Below are 13,442 nucleotides of genomic sequence, written 5' to 3' on the forward strand. Positions count from 1 at the left end.
CGCTTCCCAGATGTCAAGACAGGGGACTCCACAGCACCCACGACTGACTGAACCTGATCTGCTCTGCACCACCTGGAAACACAGGGTTTTGCACAGAGACATCTCAGCAGCTTATCATGCAACTTGACCAGGGAAAGCTCAGTTTGACTGAGCTTCCTCCACGTGGAGCAGAAAGTACAGAAAAGCAGAGAAACTCCTTTCCCACCGTCACACAATGGTAATTTTCAGTTCCTGGGTTTGGTGTTCCCATGCTGGCTTTGGGACTCTTGCTTGGGAAGCCAAGCAGACAGGAGAAACTGTCCCAATCACACCGGACTTTCTCGCTACCTAACCACACCACACCTAGTCCAGAGCCGATGCTTCAAAACTGCCTCATGGATGCATCACAGGTTTCCTGTGTGACCCTGGGCAGGTCACTTCTCCCAGGCCTTCACCTCCCCCCGCCGTACAGAGACAGTGTCACGTTTAACTGAGGCACTTGGATGTTGAGAGAACCCCTGAAAAGAACCCTGTGTAAAGAACACCAACCAGAAAGAAGAGCCAACACACGCACATGTTCCCACCGACTCCACACGGCACATGAGGTCCACGGTGTTTATAACACATGTAGTACAGACAAGGTGATCTTTCTACTGATAGAGACAGAGAGGAGAAAGATACCAGAGATAAGTCTAGGAGGGTATTTGTGAAGAGTGTTCCCAAAGGATCTCAGGATGAACTTGCTTCCACTAGGAAGGATCAATTGTTTGCTCTCGGAAAGGCCACCCAAATACTGGGCAATACAGCTTCTAGGCCAGAAAAACCACAGATGGGACAGGCTGTGATTTGCTAAGCCACCTGATTTCAGCAGCTCTGTTTGTTGCAAGTTTGCTCCTTCTTCTTACCCTGATTCAGGGATCTTAGTCTTTCTTGCCCTATGCTGACCAGAGGGACAAGAAACAATGGAGCCATTGTCTTCAGTGCCTTGTAGCCATCGGTGGCTTCCAAGCAGTCCTCTGCCCAAGGATGGGAAGTGGAGATGAAAGCCATTCTCTCCCATATCCATCTACCTCCCCACAAGAGCTTTGGTCTTTTTCACCAGGATAAATTTCAGCACCGAGTCTGACAGCCCCAGCAGCAGCCTTCAGCCACACAGTGGCTCTACGCATTGTCACTCCGTCGTCTGGATGTAAACGGGGACAGCCAGCATGGTGCAGGGACCCTCTGAGGCCGTCTGCAGCTCTGCAAGGGCCAAATCGGACGCGATGCTGTTGGGCTGCCCAGGAACGACAAGGTCCGAGTCAGCAGCTCCCGACGCACCGACCACGATGGACAGGACCGCGTCCGACTCCTGGAACGGTTCTTTGTTCGGGCCGCCTTCGGGGGGACTCTCCCCAGCGGCACCATCCTTCAGTTCTGCCAGACCCAGCTGGCTGGGGAGGGAAAGGCCCGTTTTGCGCCCCCGCGCCACCCGCTTCTTCTGGGGCTTCCTGAGCTGCAGGTCTTTGTCCTTGGGCGAGCCCAGCCGGCACTTGTGGTCCTTCATGTACTTGTGGCGCGTGAAGCCCTTGCTGCAGGTGGGGCAGCGATATTTGTAGTTGCCGGTGTGCGAGCGCTGATGCTCTATCATGTGGGCTCGTCGGCTGAAGGACTTGTTACAGTACTGGCACTTGTGGATCTTCATCCCTGCGCACAGCATCAGAGCAGAGAGAGAGACGGGGAGAGAGAGAGAGAGAGAGCTCAGTTAGAGACCCTGTGTCCTAACGCAGATCTTCAGGAGAACCTGCGCCGCGCCGAGGGGACGCGTGACAGCTTCATCTCCTCTTCCAGGGAAGTGTTCCCTGAGAAAGGCATGAAACTGCCACCTCCTCAGCTGAGAAACCCCACTCTTTTTCAGTTTGCTCATTAAAACAAACTGAAAACCTGACAAAGACATTGTACCAGGCACATTTGCAAGAAAAGGATGAGCAGCTACACCTTGAACGTCTGTGTTTCAGAAGGGCTAAACCCAAAAGGTTTTGCCTTAGATAAGTGGATTAAAGAATCACCAGAAAAACAATGTCAGGTGATTGTGCTGAAAATGCAAAGCACTGTTTAACTCTGGTTTGTTTTTTTTTTTCCAAGTGAATTTGGTAAGTAAAAAAAGTTTCACTTTGCTTTTTTTCTCCCAGGTATGGGGATCTACAGTCTGAAACAAACCATCCACTGCACTGTCAGCACAGTCCCATCTGATCGCGCTCCGCAGGGCTTTGGACATGACAGGCACGAGAAAAGCCTTTCAGTTCTACCCCACGAGACAAAAGTCTGAACCTTCCCTAGGGCATGGGAATAAATTATTTGTCTTTATTAGGAGTGGAAGCATCAGTTTCAGAACACAGATAGAAGGGAATCAAATCCCAAAAGATCTCCTACTGAATGGGAGATGGTGTTGGGGAAGAGCAGGCAGAGCACTCTAGATATTCATTTCATAGCAAACACACCAAGTAATCCAGCTCTGCTTCTGTGTTTCACCAGCAGGCCCTGCCTACAGATTTATATTGCCTTAGAAAACAGCCCAAAGCTTTGACAGAGCTCTGAGTACAAGCTCACTTACACAGGCCTGCAGCGACAGGGATTTTTTTAAAAAAAAATAAAACTAATAAATGATAGTAAGAATTTAGGCCTGTATCTGGAAAACACCGTACCACACACCGTGGAAAATTCTCCCACAGAAAATTCCATGGGAGCTGTGTCTGCTGACCAGTGGGTGGGGGGACACAGCAGGGAAAGCACCTGCAAGCGACATCCTACGCTTACAGGGGTATAACACAGAAGCACTTTCACAGTTTGCTGTCTCTTGTTTCTCAGGCTCACTCCTTCTCTAACAGGCTCCTGCAGCACCCCAGCAAATCCCAGCCTGGGCAGAGCCACGCTTACCTGAATGGGACAGTATGTGAGCCTTCAGCTTGTCAGGCCTGTTGAACTCTTTATTGCAGCCCGTGTGGCTTCTGTAAGAACAACAAACGCTGGTGAGCAGCGTGAATTGGCGGAGGATCAATGTATAAAGAGATCTCGGACTATAAAAACATGTACAACCCTTCTGAGCCGCACCCAGACGGGTCCCTCGGTGCAGTCTCAGTAGGAGCTCTGCTATTTCAGCCCTTCTGGAGAGGGGCAAGGAAGAAACAGGCTGCTACAGGGACACACACACTGTGTCTCTCACCATGAATGCTCCTAAAACCAGCAGGTTCACGATCCCAGCTGGAGATGGAAGTGTTTTGGAGGGAGCTACAAGGTGGTAGGAGCAGGGAGAAGTCAGTGGCTACCTCAGAAGGCCCACGGCTGTGCCATGGATCTGGGGATGCACCTTCTAAACCTGAGTTTCTCTGGCTTGTACATTAGCTTCCACGTTGGCAAAGGGCTTTTCAAGATAGGGCAGTTGGGGAAAGCCCATCATTCGGGCAAGCCTGCAGTTTGTGGTCAAATACTCCTCCTTCTCTTCCCCAGTGCCTCACAGGTGCAACCCCACCCTGGCCTCCGAGCAGGCAGGCATCATTTCACAAGGCTCAACGAACTGAGATGAAACAATGTGGCCCGCAGGAAGTCGGTGACAAAAAAAATGGGACTTCTGGGTTCCCAGTTCAACAGCACGTGACCTTCTTGCCTCCCCAAGAAGCAACGGATTGGCAGATGCCACACAGGTACCCTAAGGTACGTGCAAGAGATGTTTGTCCTATCCCAACCCCACTGAGCCACGCCACCACGCTGGAGGCACACTACGTACGAGAAGGGACATTTGTATTTCTTAAAAGGCTCATGGATCAGCATATGTCGCTTGAGTTTGTCTTTCCGATTGAAAGCTGCGTCACACACCGAGCACTTAAAGGGTTTTTCACCTGGATTAAAAGAAAAAAAAAAAGAACAAAAAGAAGACCATGAATCAGGGAAAAGTCTAGTCACACAGAGCTGCTCTAGTCACATACAGGGTTCAGTACGGCAGCTGTGCCACTCGGCTTCTCTGTAAACTTCTCCAAGCTTCCCTGCCCTGCCTGATGGATCAATGGATGGGTACAACCCCCACTGTGCACTGCTGCCTCTCTCCAGGGCCAGCTTCCTTGGCTTCTGCAGCCACAAGCATTGGGGAAGCCACCTCTGTGTCCAGCTTCTAGCTGGTGCAGAACCCAAACCACACACCTCCTGAATTCGCGTTACTAGAAAGGATATATATACAGGCAACTCCATCACTCTGGTTAGCAGGAAAAGAGCCAGGACACTACAGGGGACAGCACGGATGGGATAAAGGGACGACGAGCACTGCGGTGCCAGGGGAGCCCGTACCCGAGTGGATGTGGGCGTGCAGCTTGAGGTAGTGCTCCCGGCGAAAGAACTTCTTGCAGATCTGGCACTTGAACTTGCTGCCCCCGCCGTGCGTGGGGATGTGGCGGCGCAGGTACCTCTCGCAGGGGAACACCTGTAAAAGCAGAAAAACAAGGCTTAAGAGCCAGCAGCACACAAGGGTTGAGGCTGCATGGGCACGGGAGGTGTGGCCTGTATAGAAAGCATAAGAAGCTGCAATGGTGACTGCTTTTTCAGAACGGACACACTGAGAAAACCTTCCATTTTGTACAAGGAAAATATAGATAAATCTGTCATGGGTTAGGGCTGGGTTTTAGCTCAAACCCAGGACATTGCTTTAAAAAACAAACAAACAGAAAAGCAAACAACAAAACCACCAAACCCCTTATCCTTAAGAAACACACAGGCTGAAACCTTGCTGCTAAGTTTTGTAACGCCACAGCGCTGAGGACCAGCCCCCCAGAGCGATGACCAGTCTCTCACCGGAACCAGCAGTAGGACGGGCTGGGCAAGGACCCCCAGTAGTTATTACCTTCCCACGGTGTTAACTCCAGTTTGTGCTCCCCAGTAATCTGTTACCCAACGTTGCCATTCATGGTCTTTATAATAAAGCCAGTACAAGTGGTTCCTTTGGCTAAGGAGGATACTGGAAATATCCAAGCTAAGTGGAATTCCTAGTGAGGATGCTGCAAGCACCCATCTGAAAGGAGGACAGGAGAGCCAGGCATTCTGGCACCCAGGACTGCTGCTCTCACATCTCCACAAAACAGCAATATTAGTAAGGATACAAACAGTAAAAAAAAAAAAGCTGCTGCAGATACTAGGCTTTCAAAGCCCTGTGCTGCATGCTGAAAGTCCCACTCAGAAGGATGCCCAAAAGGGTACTTGGTGGGAGTAAGTGAAGACAGGTAGTGAGAGGGTTACTAACCATGGCAGGAGTGTGTTTCCCCTTCCTGAGCTACCTCAGTACAGAGCGGTCACTCCTTTGAGATTGTCCCTGCCTTCACTGCAGGGTTTTCCTTTCCTTTGCTACAAATAGAGGAGCAAGGGTCCGAATTTTAGTCTGGATTTCCAAAAAATTATTTACTGTAATTCAAACCCCACAAAATTCTGCCCCTCAAACCCCCTCAGGGGCTGTGCTGAAGAGAGTATTTCCAGCCAAAACCCACCCGGGCATCATTCCAGTCCCAGTCACATCACTCGGACAGGTTTCTCTTTGCCAGGGACATAGAGCACTCATCCAAAAAACAGGAACGAGGAGGAACCTAGAGATTTCTGTTGCAAGAGGAGATGAGGACAGCAGTGGAGGTGTACAAGCTCCCGCAGGACGCAGGGCTTTCCATGCCCAACCCCTGCAGGCACAGGTAGCCAGGCACGGTGGGTCAAAGGCCCTGCCACCACTCTAAGACTTCCCAAAACCAGCCTTGCTCCTCCTGGTACACTTGCTTTTAAGAAATAAGGGCAGCAGCCTGGTGTGCAGTCCTGCGCCACTGTGGAAATTTGCTGACAAATTCTGTTCAGCAAAAATGACCCTGGGAGAAAAGCCAGCACTTGCGGGGAGGAACGTACCCTGCGCGAGAGGCCAGCGAGGTGGAGGCCAGGGGTGCAAACCCCCCCATCTCGCACCTCGCGAGCTTGCCAGTCCAAACTGAGGTAGGAAGGGAGAGGAAAGGGAGCCGAGGGATCCCGTCCCCCTCAGGACCCCAGCTATGTGTTCAGGATGAGCTCGGGCAGCATCACCCACCCACCTTCTGGCAGTGAGGGCAGGGGAAGTTGTGTGTCGCTGTCTGCAGATGGTGCTCCAGGGCTTCCGGGGTGGAGTATTTATTTACACACTTCACACATCTGAAAGTGGAGAGAAAAGATCATGAATGAGGTTATTGCCAGCAAACCCTGCACCGTGGGGCAGACCCCAGGCAGAACCACCCAGCCCATTCAGCAGCCACCTTCCCTTTTTCTTTTTTTGTAAGGAGGGTTTGGTACAGACAATACCAGCCCCCCAGGTGCTCTGAAACCTCAGCAACCCACTTAGAGAGATGACACTCACACTTCGCATCCTTCACCAGGGGGTGATGCTGGAAAACTGGGTGGTGAAGCCTTTAAACTGTTAATGCCTTTCCACACAGACTCCCATGAGAGCACTCACACCTGAGCACATATTCCACGTTGCTTCCTTGTAGACACAGACCCTAAGTAATGAGCTCACCTTACTTAAAACACCTCCTTCTGTCTTTACCGCATGAAGACAGCAGCTCCCAGTGAAGGAGTCGAGAGGAGGGCACAAAGTGACAGCAGTGTTACCCATGGCTGGGGCAACACGCTTCCACAGGGGGGCTGCGGCATCTAACAAAGCTTTGGCTCGTGCCACCACCTCTCCAAAACCACCTGGGCCCTCTCCACCTCACTCACCTGTTCTCACGTATCCCAGCAGTATTTCTGCTGGAGATCTCTGCCACAGCTGACTGGGAAGAGGCAACAGGGACAGACCTCACCAGCAGTGAGTGCAGAGGCATTCACATCACGTATCTGCTGTGAAAGCCTTTCTCCTTAGATTGGACTAAAACCTCCTCAAACATGAGCAGGGCTCTGATCTCAACGATCCCCACCAGCGCGCTGTAGGATGAAGCTCGGCAGTGCAAAGATAACTAGAAATCATGGTCTGTGCAAGAAGTAGTAGATATTTATTCCGCGAAGTTCCTCCTTCAGTACCTTCTTGGCTTCCTACTCTTCCTGTATGCCTCCGCGGGCATTTCAAAAGCTCCAGGGAGCTCTCTGTGGAACTCCTCACCCTTTCTCTCTACACTAGTAGAAAGGCAACAGGCCCTTTCACAGCAAAGGGACAGGAGATTTTTTTCTGGACGCGGCTTCTACAACCTACACTCCCTTTACTGCAGATGTTTAAGAATCACAGAAAATAGGCTGGGAAGAGGCGTCCCTGGGTCTCTGACCCAGCCCAGCACAGGTTTAGCTGTGCCCACCTCACTCCTGACTGGTGATAAGAAGAACGTGCAGTGATGGCATCTTCCCATGCAACTGATCCCAGCCTTCCACTGTCTTTCTAAAAGATTCCTTGCATTCAATGTGCTTGGACCCAGCAGCCCAGCGGAGGGGCCACCCCATCTGCCACCTCGGTGCCCAAAAGAACCACAGCCACTGAACACACGGCCCCTTCTTCCCTCTCATATCCCCATCACTCTCAGCCAAACACACGCTGCACCCACTCACTCCTACAAGCCTTGTGAGCACCGATTTCTACTGTACTTGTACACGGCCACGTCCTTCTTGGGGCTGTGCTGGGGCAGCAGGCTGTGGGAATACTGGTGGACGCCCAGCTCGTACAGGGAAGGGAAGTCCTTGCTGCAGAGGTGGCAGCGATAACTCAGCTCCTCCTGGTGGCTCTTGATGTGCTCAAGGAAGGACTCCAGCTTCTGGAAGGTCTGAGCACAGGTCTTCACCACACATTTGTACACCTGCGAGAAGAAGGGAGAGCAACTGGAGAGGCACGCCATGGAAACAAAGAGGGAAAATCCTCTGCCAATAGGGAGAGTAGCCTTCCTCTTAGGAAATTGTTGCCACTGGGTATTTAGAGAAAGACATCGCCACCCCTTCACCCACTGTGCTGGAGAACAGCTGAGCTGATGTTATGAACAAAGGCGCTCTCAGGCAGGGCGCAGCAGCGAAGCCCTGCCCTGCACTGCAGCAGGACACGATGTGGTGGGAAAATATCCCCTTTCTCTGCTGCCTTCTTCAGAGCAAGGGGCTTTGTACAGAACAGCACAGAGCAGCTCAGCATCAAGATGTGGCTGACAGCTCCAGGTGAGACAACGGCAGAACCTGCTGGGATGTGAACACTCTGCAAACACAGATTGTCTGGGTGCCCCTCTATAAAAGCAAAGTGGGAGAAAAGGGTGTTGCTGTCAATGCCTGAAACTACTCGAGTGGCTGAGACCACAACATCCCAGTGATGACTGTCCCACAACCTGAGAGCTTCCACTTGCACTGGAACCTCTGGACTTTGCTTCTTTGCTTCTTCTCTAGCCACCCAAACCTGCTCAGCAGACTTCTCGCTCAGCAAGGTGGCAGCAGCCAAGCTTTTTAAGGCCATCTAGACCACACAGCTGCAACCCAGCCATGCAGATTGCTGAGCTGCACAGGAAGCACTCACAGCTTTACGGGGCAAGAGGCTCAGAACAGACCCTGGCAGCTGGCACAGCTCATCCCAATCTCGCCACCAACATAGAGCACCCTCTGTCCCTACCTGCTCGTTCTTGTGCTGCGTCATGTGGGATTTGAGCTGGAAATAGGTGTTGAATTTGCTGGGGCAGAACTGGCACTGGTAAGAGCTATCGATCAGGACAACCTGCTTGGCTTCCAGTTTGCCCGCCTCGCTCTCATCCAAGGGGCTCATGTCTTGGGGCGGTGGTGCAGGAGTCCTTGAGGGCTGAGTCAAACCTGGAGAAAGGGAGAGAGGAAGTCACAGCGTGCTGTGAGACAGCTCTCAAAGCTGCTCTGCAAGGACCGTGCAGCCACAACAGACCAGGCTGCGGCTGCCTCCAGGCTCTTCATTCCTTTCAAAGACAGATTCTTGAGGTCAGACAGATCTCACTTTCTAACAGGGTAGTTTTAAATTTGTCTACAGATTAAAAGGGCTCCGACTACTCAGTCTTCTCCTTAATCCATTCTCTTTTTCCAGGGACAAAACTGTCTCCACTAGTGAATCAGAGCCAGATTTACTCCAATCTCTGGCAGGAGACGGGAAGCAAGATCCAGCCAGTAGCTCACAGCCATGATGCCTGCAGAGAGCAGCTTCAGCGGGGCCTTGTCCTAGATGTGACATGGTCACTGCATTCCCTCCCCTCCTACCAGGACTGAGGCCACCAGCAGAAAGGGCATCCAGACACCATCTGCCAGCAAGGAGCTCTTCTCTGTCACGAGTATTTTCAGCTGGCCACTGGGGCCAGATGCAGCCTAGGCTGCACACTGCAAAGAAGCCAGAGCACTGGGCTGTCCTAAACCATCAGCTTGTCTGGCCATTAGACCAGAGCTGTCAAGTGTGGTTCACGCACTGCCAAAGCAGTGGGGCAAAGACACCTCTGCATGCACATACTGGCACAATTTAGAGCCCTGTATCCACCAGTACCTGAATCCGCCACGGCTCGGGGTACGAAATGACACACCTGTCAGCTGGAGTTGAGCAAACGTGACTTGCTTCTCCAGCACACACTGCTAAACCCCACAGGAGGAACACAAACAGCACACACAGCTCCCGTTTCCCCTCCCGCCCTGCACCGAGGCGCAGGAACGTGCAGACTCCTCACATCGCCGCTCTGTCCCGCGCACGTGCCATCCCCAGGCAGCAAACCTGTGTTCTCCTCATCCTCTGGCTGGTTGGGATTCAAGGCCATGACCTGCACCGTGATGGAGTTGCGGGAGATAGTGCACCCCAGCCCTGGAGGCCACACTTTATGGGTTTGCATGTGTTTCTTCACGTTGGACTTCTGGGCAAAGGCTCGACCACACACAATGCACTGGAAGGGCTTCTCACCTGTGTGACTGAAGGCAGAAGGCACCGTGTCAGCAGCCGGCAGAGAGAGGAGGGAAGCTCCAGGAAACAAGCCTTGCGCACAGACAAAACACTCACGGTCTGGGGGTGACAAGGGATCAAATAAAGAAGCGTGAGAGGAAAAGAGCTTTGCAGCAACGTCAGAGCCTTCGCTGTCAGGGACTCCACACAGACTTTGGAGACACCATCACCTTCTCAGCGGTACAACCCTCTTCTTTCCTGTCATCCCTCCCTCCCCTGCACACACATCTCTTCTAATTTGCTCCCTCCTGTCCACAGCAAAAAGGTCTTTCTACCCTGCCCTTCTGCTTCAGGAGAAAGAGTGGACTCTAACACATGGAATATGTCATGCAAAGGGTCCAGGCTGGGAAGAGGAGCAAAATGACCTCTTGTTCCTTCTCACCTATCCTGAGTCTTGCAGACTCTGCCAGGGGAAACTGAAGATTCAGCTGCCTCCTGCCACAGAAAAGCTCTCCTGTAAGAGCTCCCTATATAGACACTGAGCTTGGCTTATGGTTTGCTAACACCAGCAAACACGAAGGCTCCAGCCTGCTAGGAAGGGAGAGCAAAGAAAAGGGCAGAGGCAAGCAGTGGAGACAGTGCTACACTCCAGTGATCAGGGGACAACAGATTTGGTTTTCAAAGTCTCAACAGCTAGAAAAACAAGTCTCTAGTATCAAACTCATAATCAGCAAGATTACATCCACGATGCAGCCTTCACCTCAGACACTGGGGAGAAGGTGTCCTGGAGTGAGGGGGTTGAAAGATCACCTCCCAGCGCAGTGCAGAGTCTGGGAGGTGACAAATACAAGGTCTACGAGACTGTGCAAAGTCCCTCAGTGAAGCTGTGCCCACCTCCCGCCCGGGCACCCTCTTGGGTCTGGGTTAGCAGCGCCGTTACCTTCTGATGTGCTGCTGCAGGTCGAAGTTCTTGGTAAAGGCCTTGTCACAGTAAGTGCATTTCAGCTTGGGAGACTTGAGTTTGCCTGAAAGAGCAAAAGCGCCCATGGGAATGAGATCGTGTGGCACTGCAGGGCCCTCACCCCAAGACACATCTATTCAGGACTGAAAATAAAGCGCTTGTCAAAGTGTAAGATCTGCCTGGCCAGACTGGAGAGAGGTTATGGGCACAAACATATATTTAACACAGCCTGAGCTAACTCTAGAAGTACTTAGTAGTAGTGGAGGGGGCAGGGCATCCCCTGCAGGCATTAACCACTCCAGGGACCCTTCCAGCTGTGCTACAAAGCACCTACTCTAAGGGCACATTGGGCATTGGGAAGACACACAGGATTAGTGAGAGGAAGGGCCCCAGTTCTCTCTCCTATGAACTCACCAAGGTCAGCCATCAGCACATGCATGTTTCTCCCCTCCAGAAGATCAGTCAGTCACATCTTCTATCTACTACAATGGGCTATAAACCAAGGGAAAACAGCAGAACCATGAGGCTGCTCTAGGAAATTCTGGACTGAAAGCTGCAGCCTGCATGATCATTCACACCTCTGCAAATAGCATTAAACCCTAGCATCTGCCACTCCAGAGGCCCGACCTTCCTGGGGAGGAAGGCCATGTGGCTTTTCTCCACCTCACGCCTAGGACCTGCCCTGTCCTTCAGTTAGGTGCCCTTGCATCACACCAGGAAAGGGCAGGATCTGACCCTCCACCCTCCTGTAATGGGGCACGCCCCTGCCCTGCCTCACCTGGGCTGGGTTTCAATGCCCCTGAAGAAAACCCGAGGCAGGAAGGGAACCCTGGCCCTTGGGAAGAGAGTCTTCAGGGCCAGGCCACATCTTGTGGCTGGACAATCTTCCTTGGGTTAAACCAAACCAAGCTCCAACACCTTACTTTGCAGGATCTCCCATTTTGGGTGTGATCCAGTAAGCACATAGCTGCAGAGATTTAACACTGCCCATGCAGTAGCACAGTGACAGTCTTTTCACGTGTACTCAGAGGTGACAGACAAGAAGCACATCCACACTTTCACCATCTTGACAGCTTCATGCAGAGCATCGTGTTCCTCATCCAGAGCTACGTGGCAGCCAAAGTCCCCCCACAGGGCCTGGAGAGCCCACGGCAAATGCCCTAAGGACACTCACCTTCCTGCAGCCCGCTCTCGTTTTTGCAGCGTCGACTTTTGGCAGCGGCAGTGGAGTCAAAACCAACCACGCTGCCTCCTCCCGCGCTGCTCAAAGGTGTGGGAGCGCTGGTGCTCTTGGATTTGAAGCCTTGTTTCCCAGGGCTGTACACAGGAGGAGAAGGGTACACGGGACTCTGCACACACTGGCTTGGTACCTGCAAGAGTGCAAGTTTTCAGCGGCAAGAGGTTTGGTAACACAGAATTAATACTGTGCCCTAACTTCCATCTCCAGCAACACTTGTGACACCAGGTTATTAGTCTGGCTGGGTTTTCTGTCTCCTGCCAAACTGGATCAAATTCCTGGTTCACCAGTCCAACAGTGCATCTCCAAAATGAACACCCTGCACAGCGTGAAACTCCTCTGCTGAACATTACAAAGCGCCCAGAAGTTATTACAGCAGGAACAGGACAATAAAGAAACACTCTGAAGGAAACATCTAGTCCCTCACCTATGTGTTATGCCTAGACCAGTTTCTTATCCCTCGGGAGCAGGTTACCAGAACAATCCCCACTGACCCTGCGGGTTCACACCAGCCCTGAGGACAGGGATCTCTGGTCCCTGCTGCCTGCCCTGGCAGGACTGCAGAAGGGAAGGAAAGCACAGGAAAACTCCAGGTGGTAAAGCACCGCTCTTTACATCAGCACCAATATTAGAAAAGGATGCTCAGAGAAAAAGACAGAGGCATCAGTCTGGGGTGATACAGTTTGAGCATGTTTCTGTCGCCCACCCTGATAGATTAACACAGACCACGACCTATCCAGCATCCCTGTCTATTTCTAACCACTGGCACTTCCAGATCAAATGCCAGCTACAAAGATAAGGCTGACAAACCTCTGTCACACCCAGCAGCTTCTGCTGCGAACGGTAATGCTAATGGAGAGGCTGTGAACAGCTGACCCAATGGTAAATCCACCCCTGCCTATGCCTCTCTTTAGGAAAAGTTGCCTTGTCAAGCTCACTGACACTTAGATTGAATTTCTCCTCTTCACTTAAACGTGCCGTGCACAGCACAGTGCTCTGAACAGCTGAAGGTATCACTCAACCACAGCACATGTTCAGGACTCCTAAGCCTGTGCAGCCTCCATCCCTCTTAACTGTTTATCTTGTTCTCAGAATCCTCATCGTCTTGCTGCCGTCCTTCTACTCAGCACCTTCTCCCAGAGGAATAATCATCGTCAAAATAACTGAACACAACTTCCCAGACTCTACTCCTGCATTTCTAATCCAGCTCATACCCAGGCAGCCTTGTTTGGTAGAAGAGACCCAGCAGGACGGAGCCTCGGCAGACAACCCGGCCTTACCTCCATGGGCGGGTAGGGCTGCATCCCCAGCGTTTGGATCTCCACCGTGCTGGTTGCCGCCAGAGGAGCAGGAGCACTGTAAACCTCGACCACGCCGCTGCTGCCGGCGCTGGGCTGCCCCGGAGC

The 13,442-nt window shown here is 52.1% G+C and overlaps 1 protein-coding gene across 1 annotated transcript; it reads right to left on the reverse strand.

Moving 5' to 3' along the window:
* Positions 1–580: 580 nt before the first annotated feature.
* Positions 581–13,436, reverse strand: ZNF341 (zinc finger protein 341; the record flags this gene model as incomplete). Its single annotated transcript, XM_009872246.1, has 11 exons — positions 581–1,665; positions 2,896–2,966; positions 3,743–3,854; positions 4,297–4,429; positions 6,063–6,159; positions 7,576–7,784; positions 8,573–8,766; positions 9,677–9,867; positions 10,779–10,863; positions 11,974–12,169; positions 13,317–13,436. Coding segments are annotated over 11 exons (1,923 nt in total), but the record flags the coding sequence as incomplete, so codon positions are not given.
* Between the last annotated feature and the right edge of the window lie 6 nt (positions 13,437–13,442).

The sequence above is a fragment of the Apaloderma vittatum genome, unplaced genomic scaffold (genome assembly GCF_000703405.1).
Source record: "Apaloderma vittatum isolate BGI_N311 unplaced genomic scaffold, ASM70340v1 scaffold27916, whole genome shotgun sequence".
NCBI lineage: Eukaryota > Metazoa > Chordata > Aves > Trogoniformes > Trogonidae > Apaloderma > Apaloderma vittatum.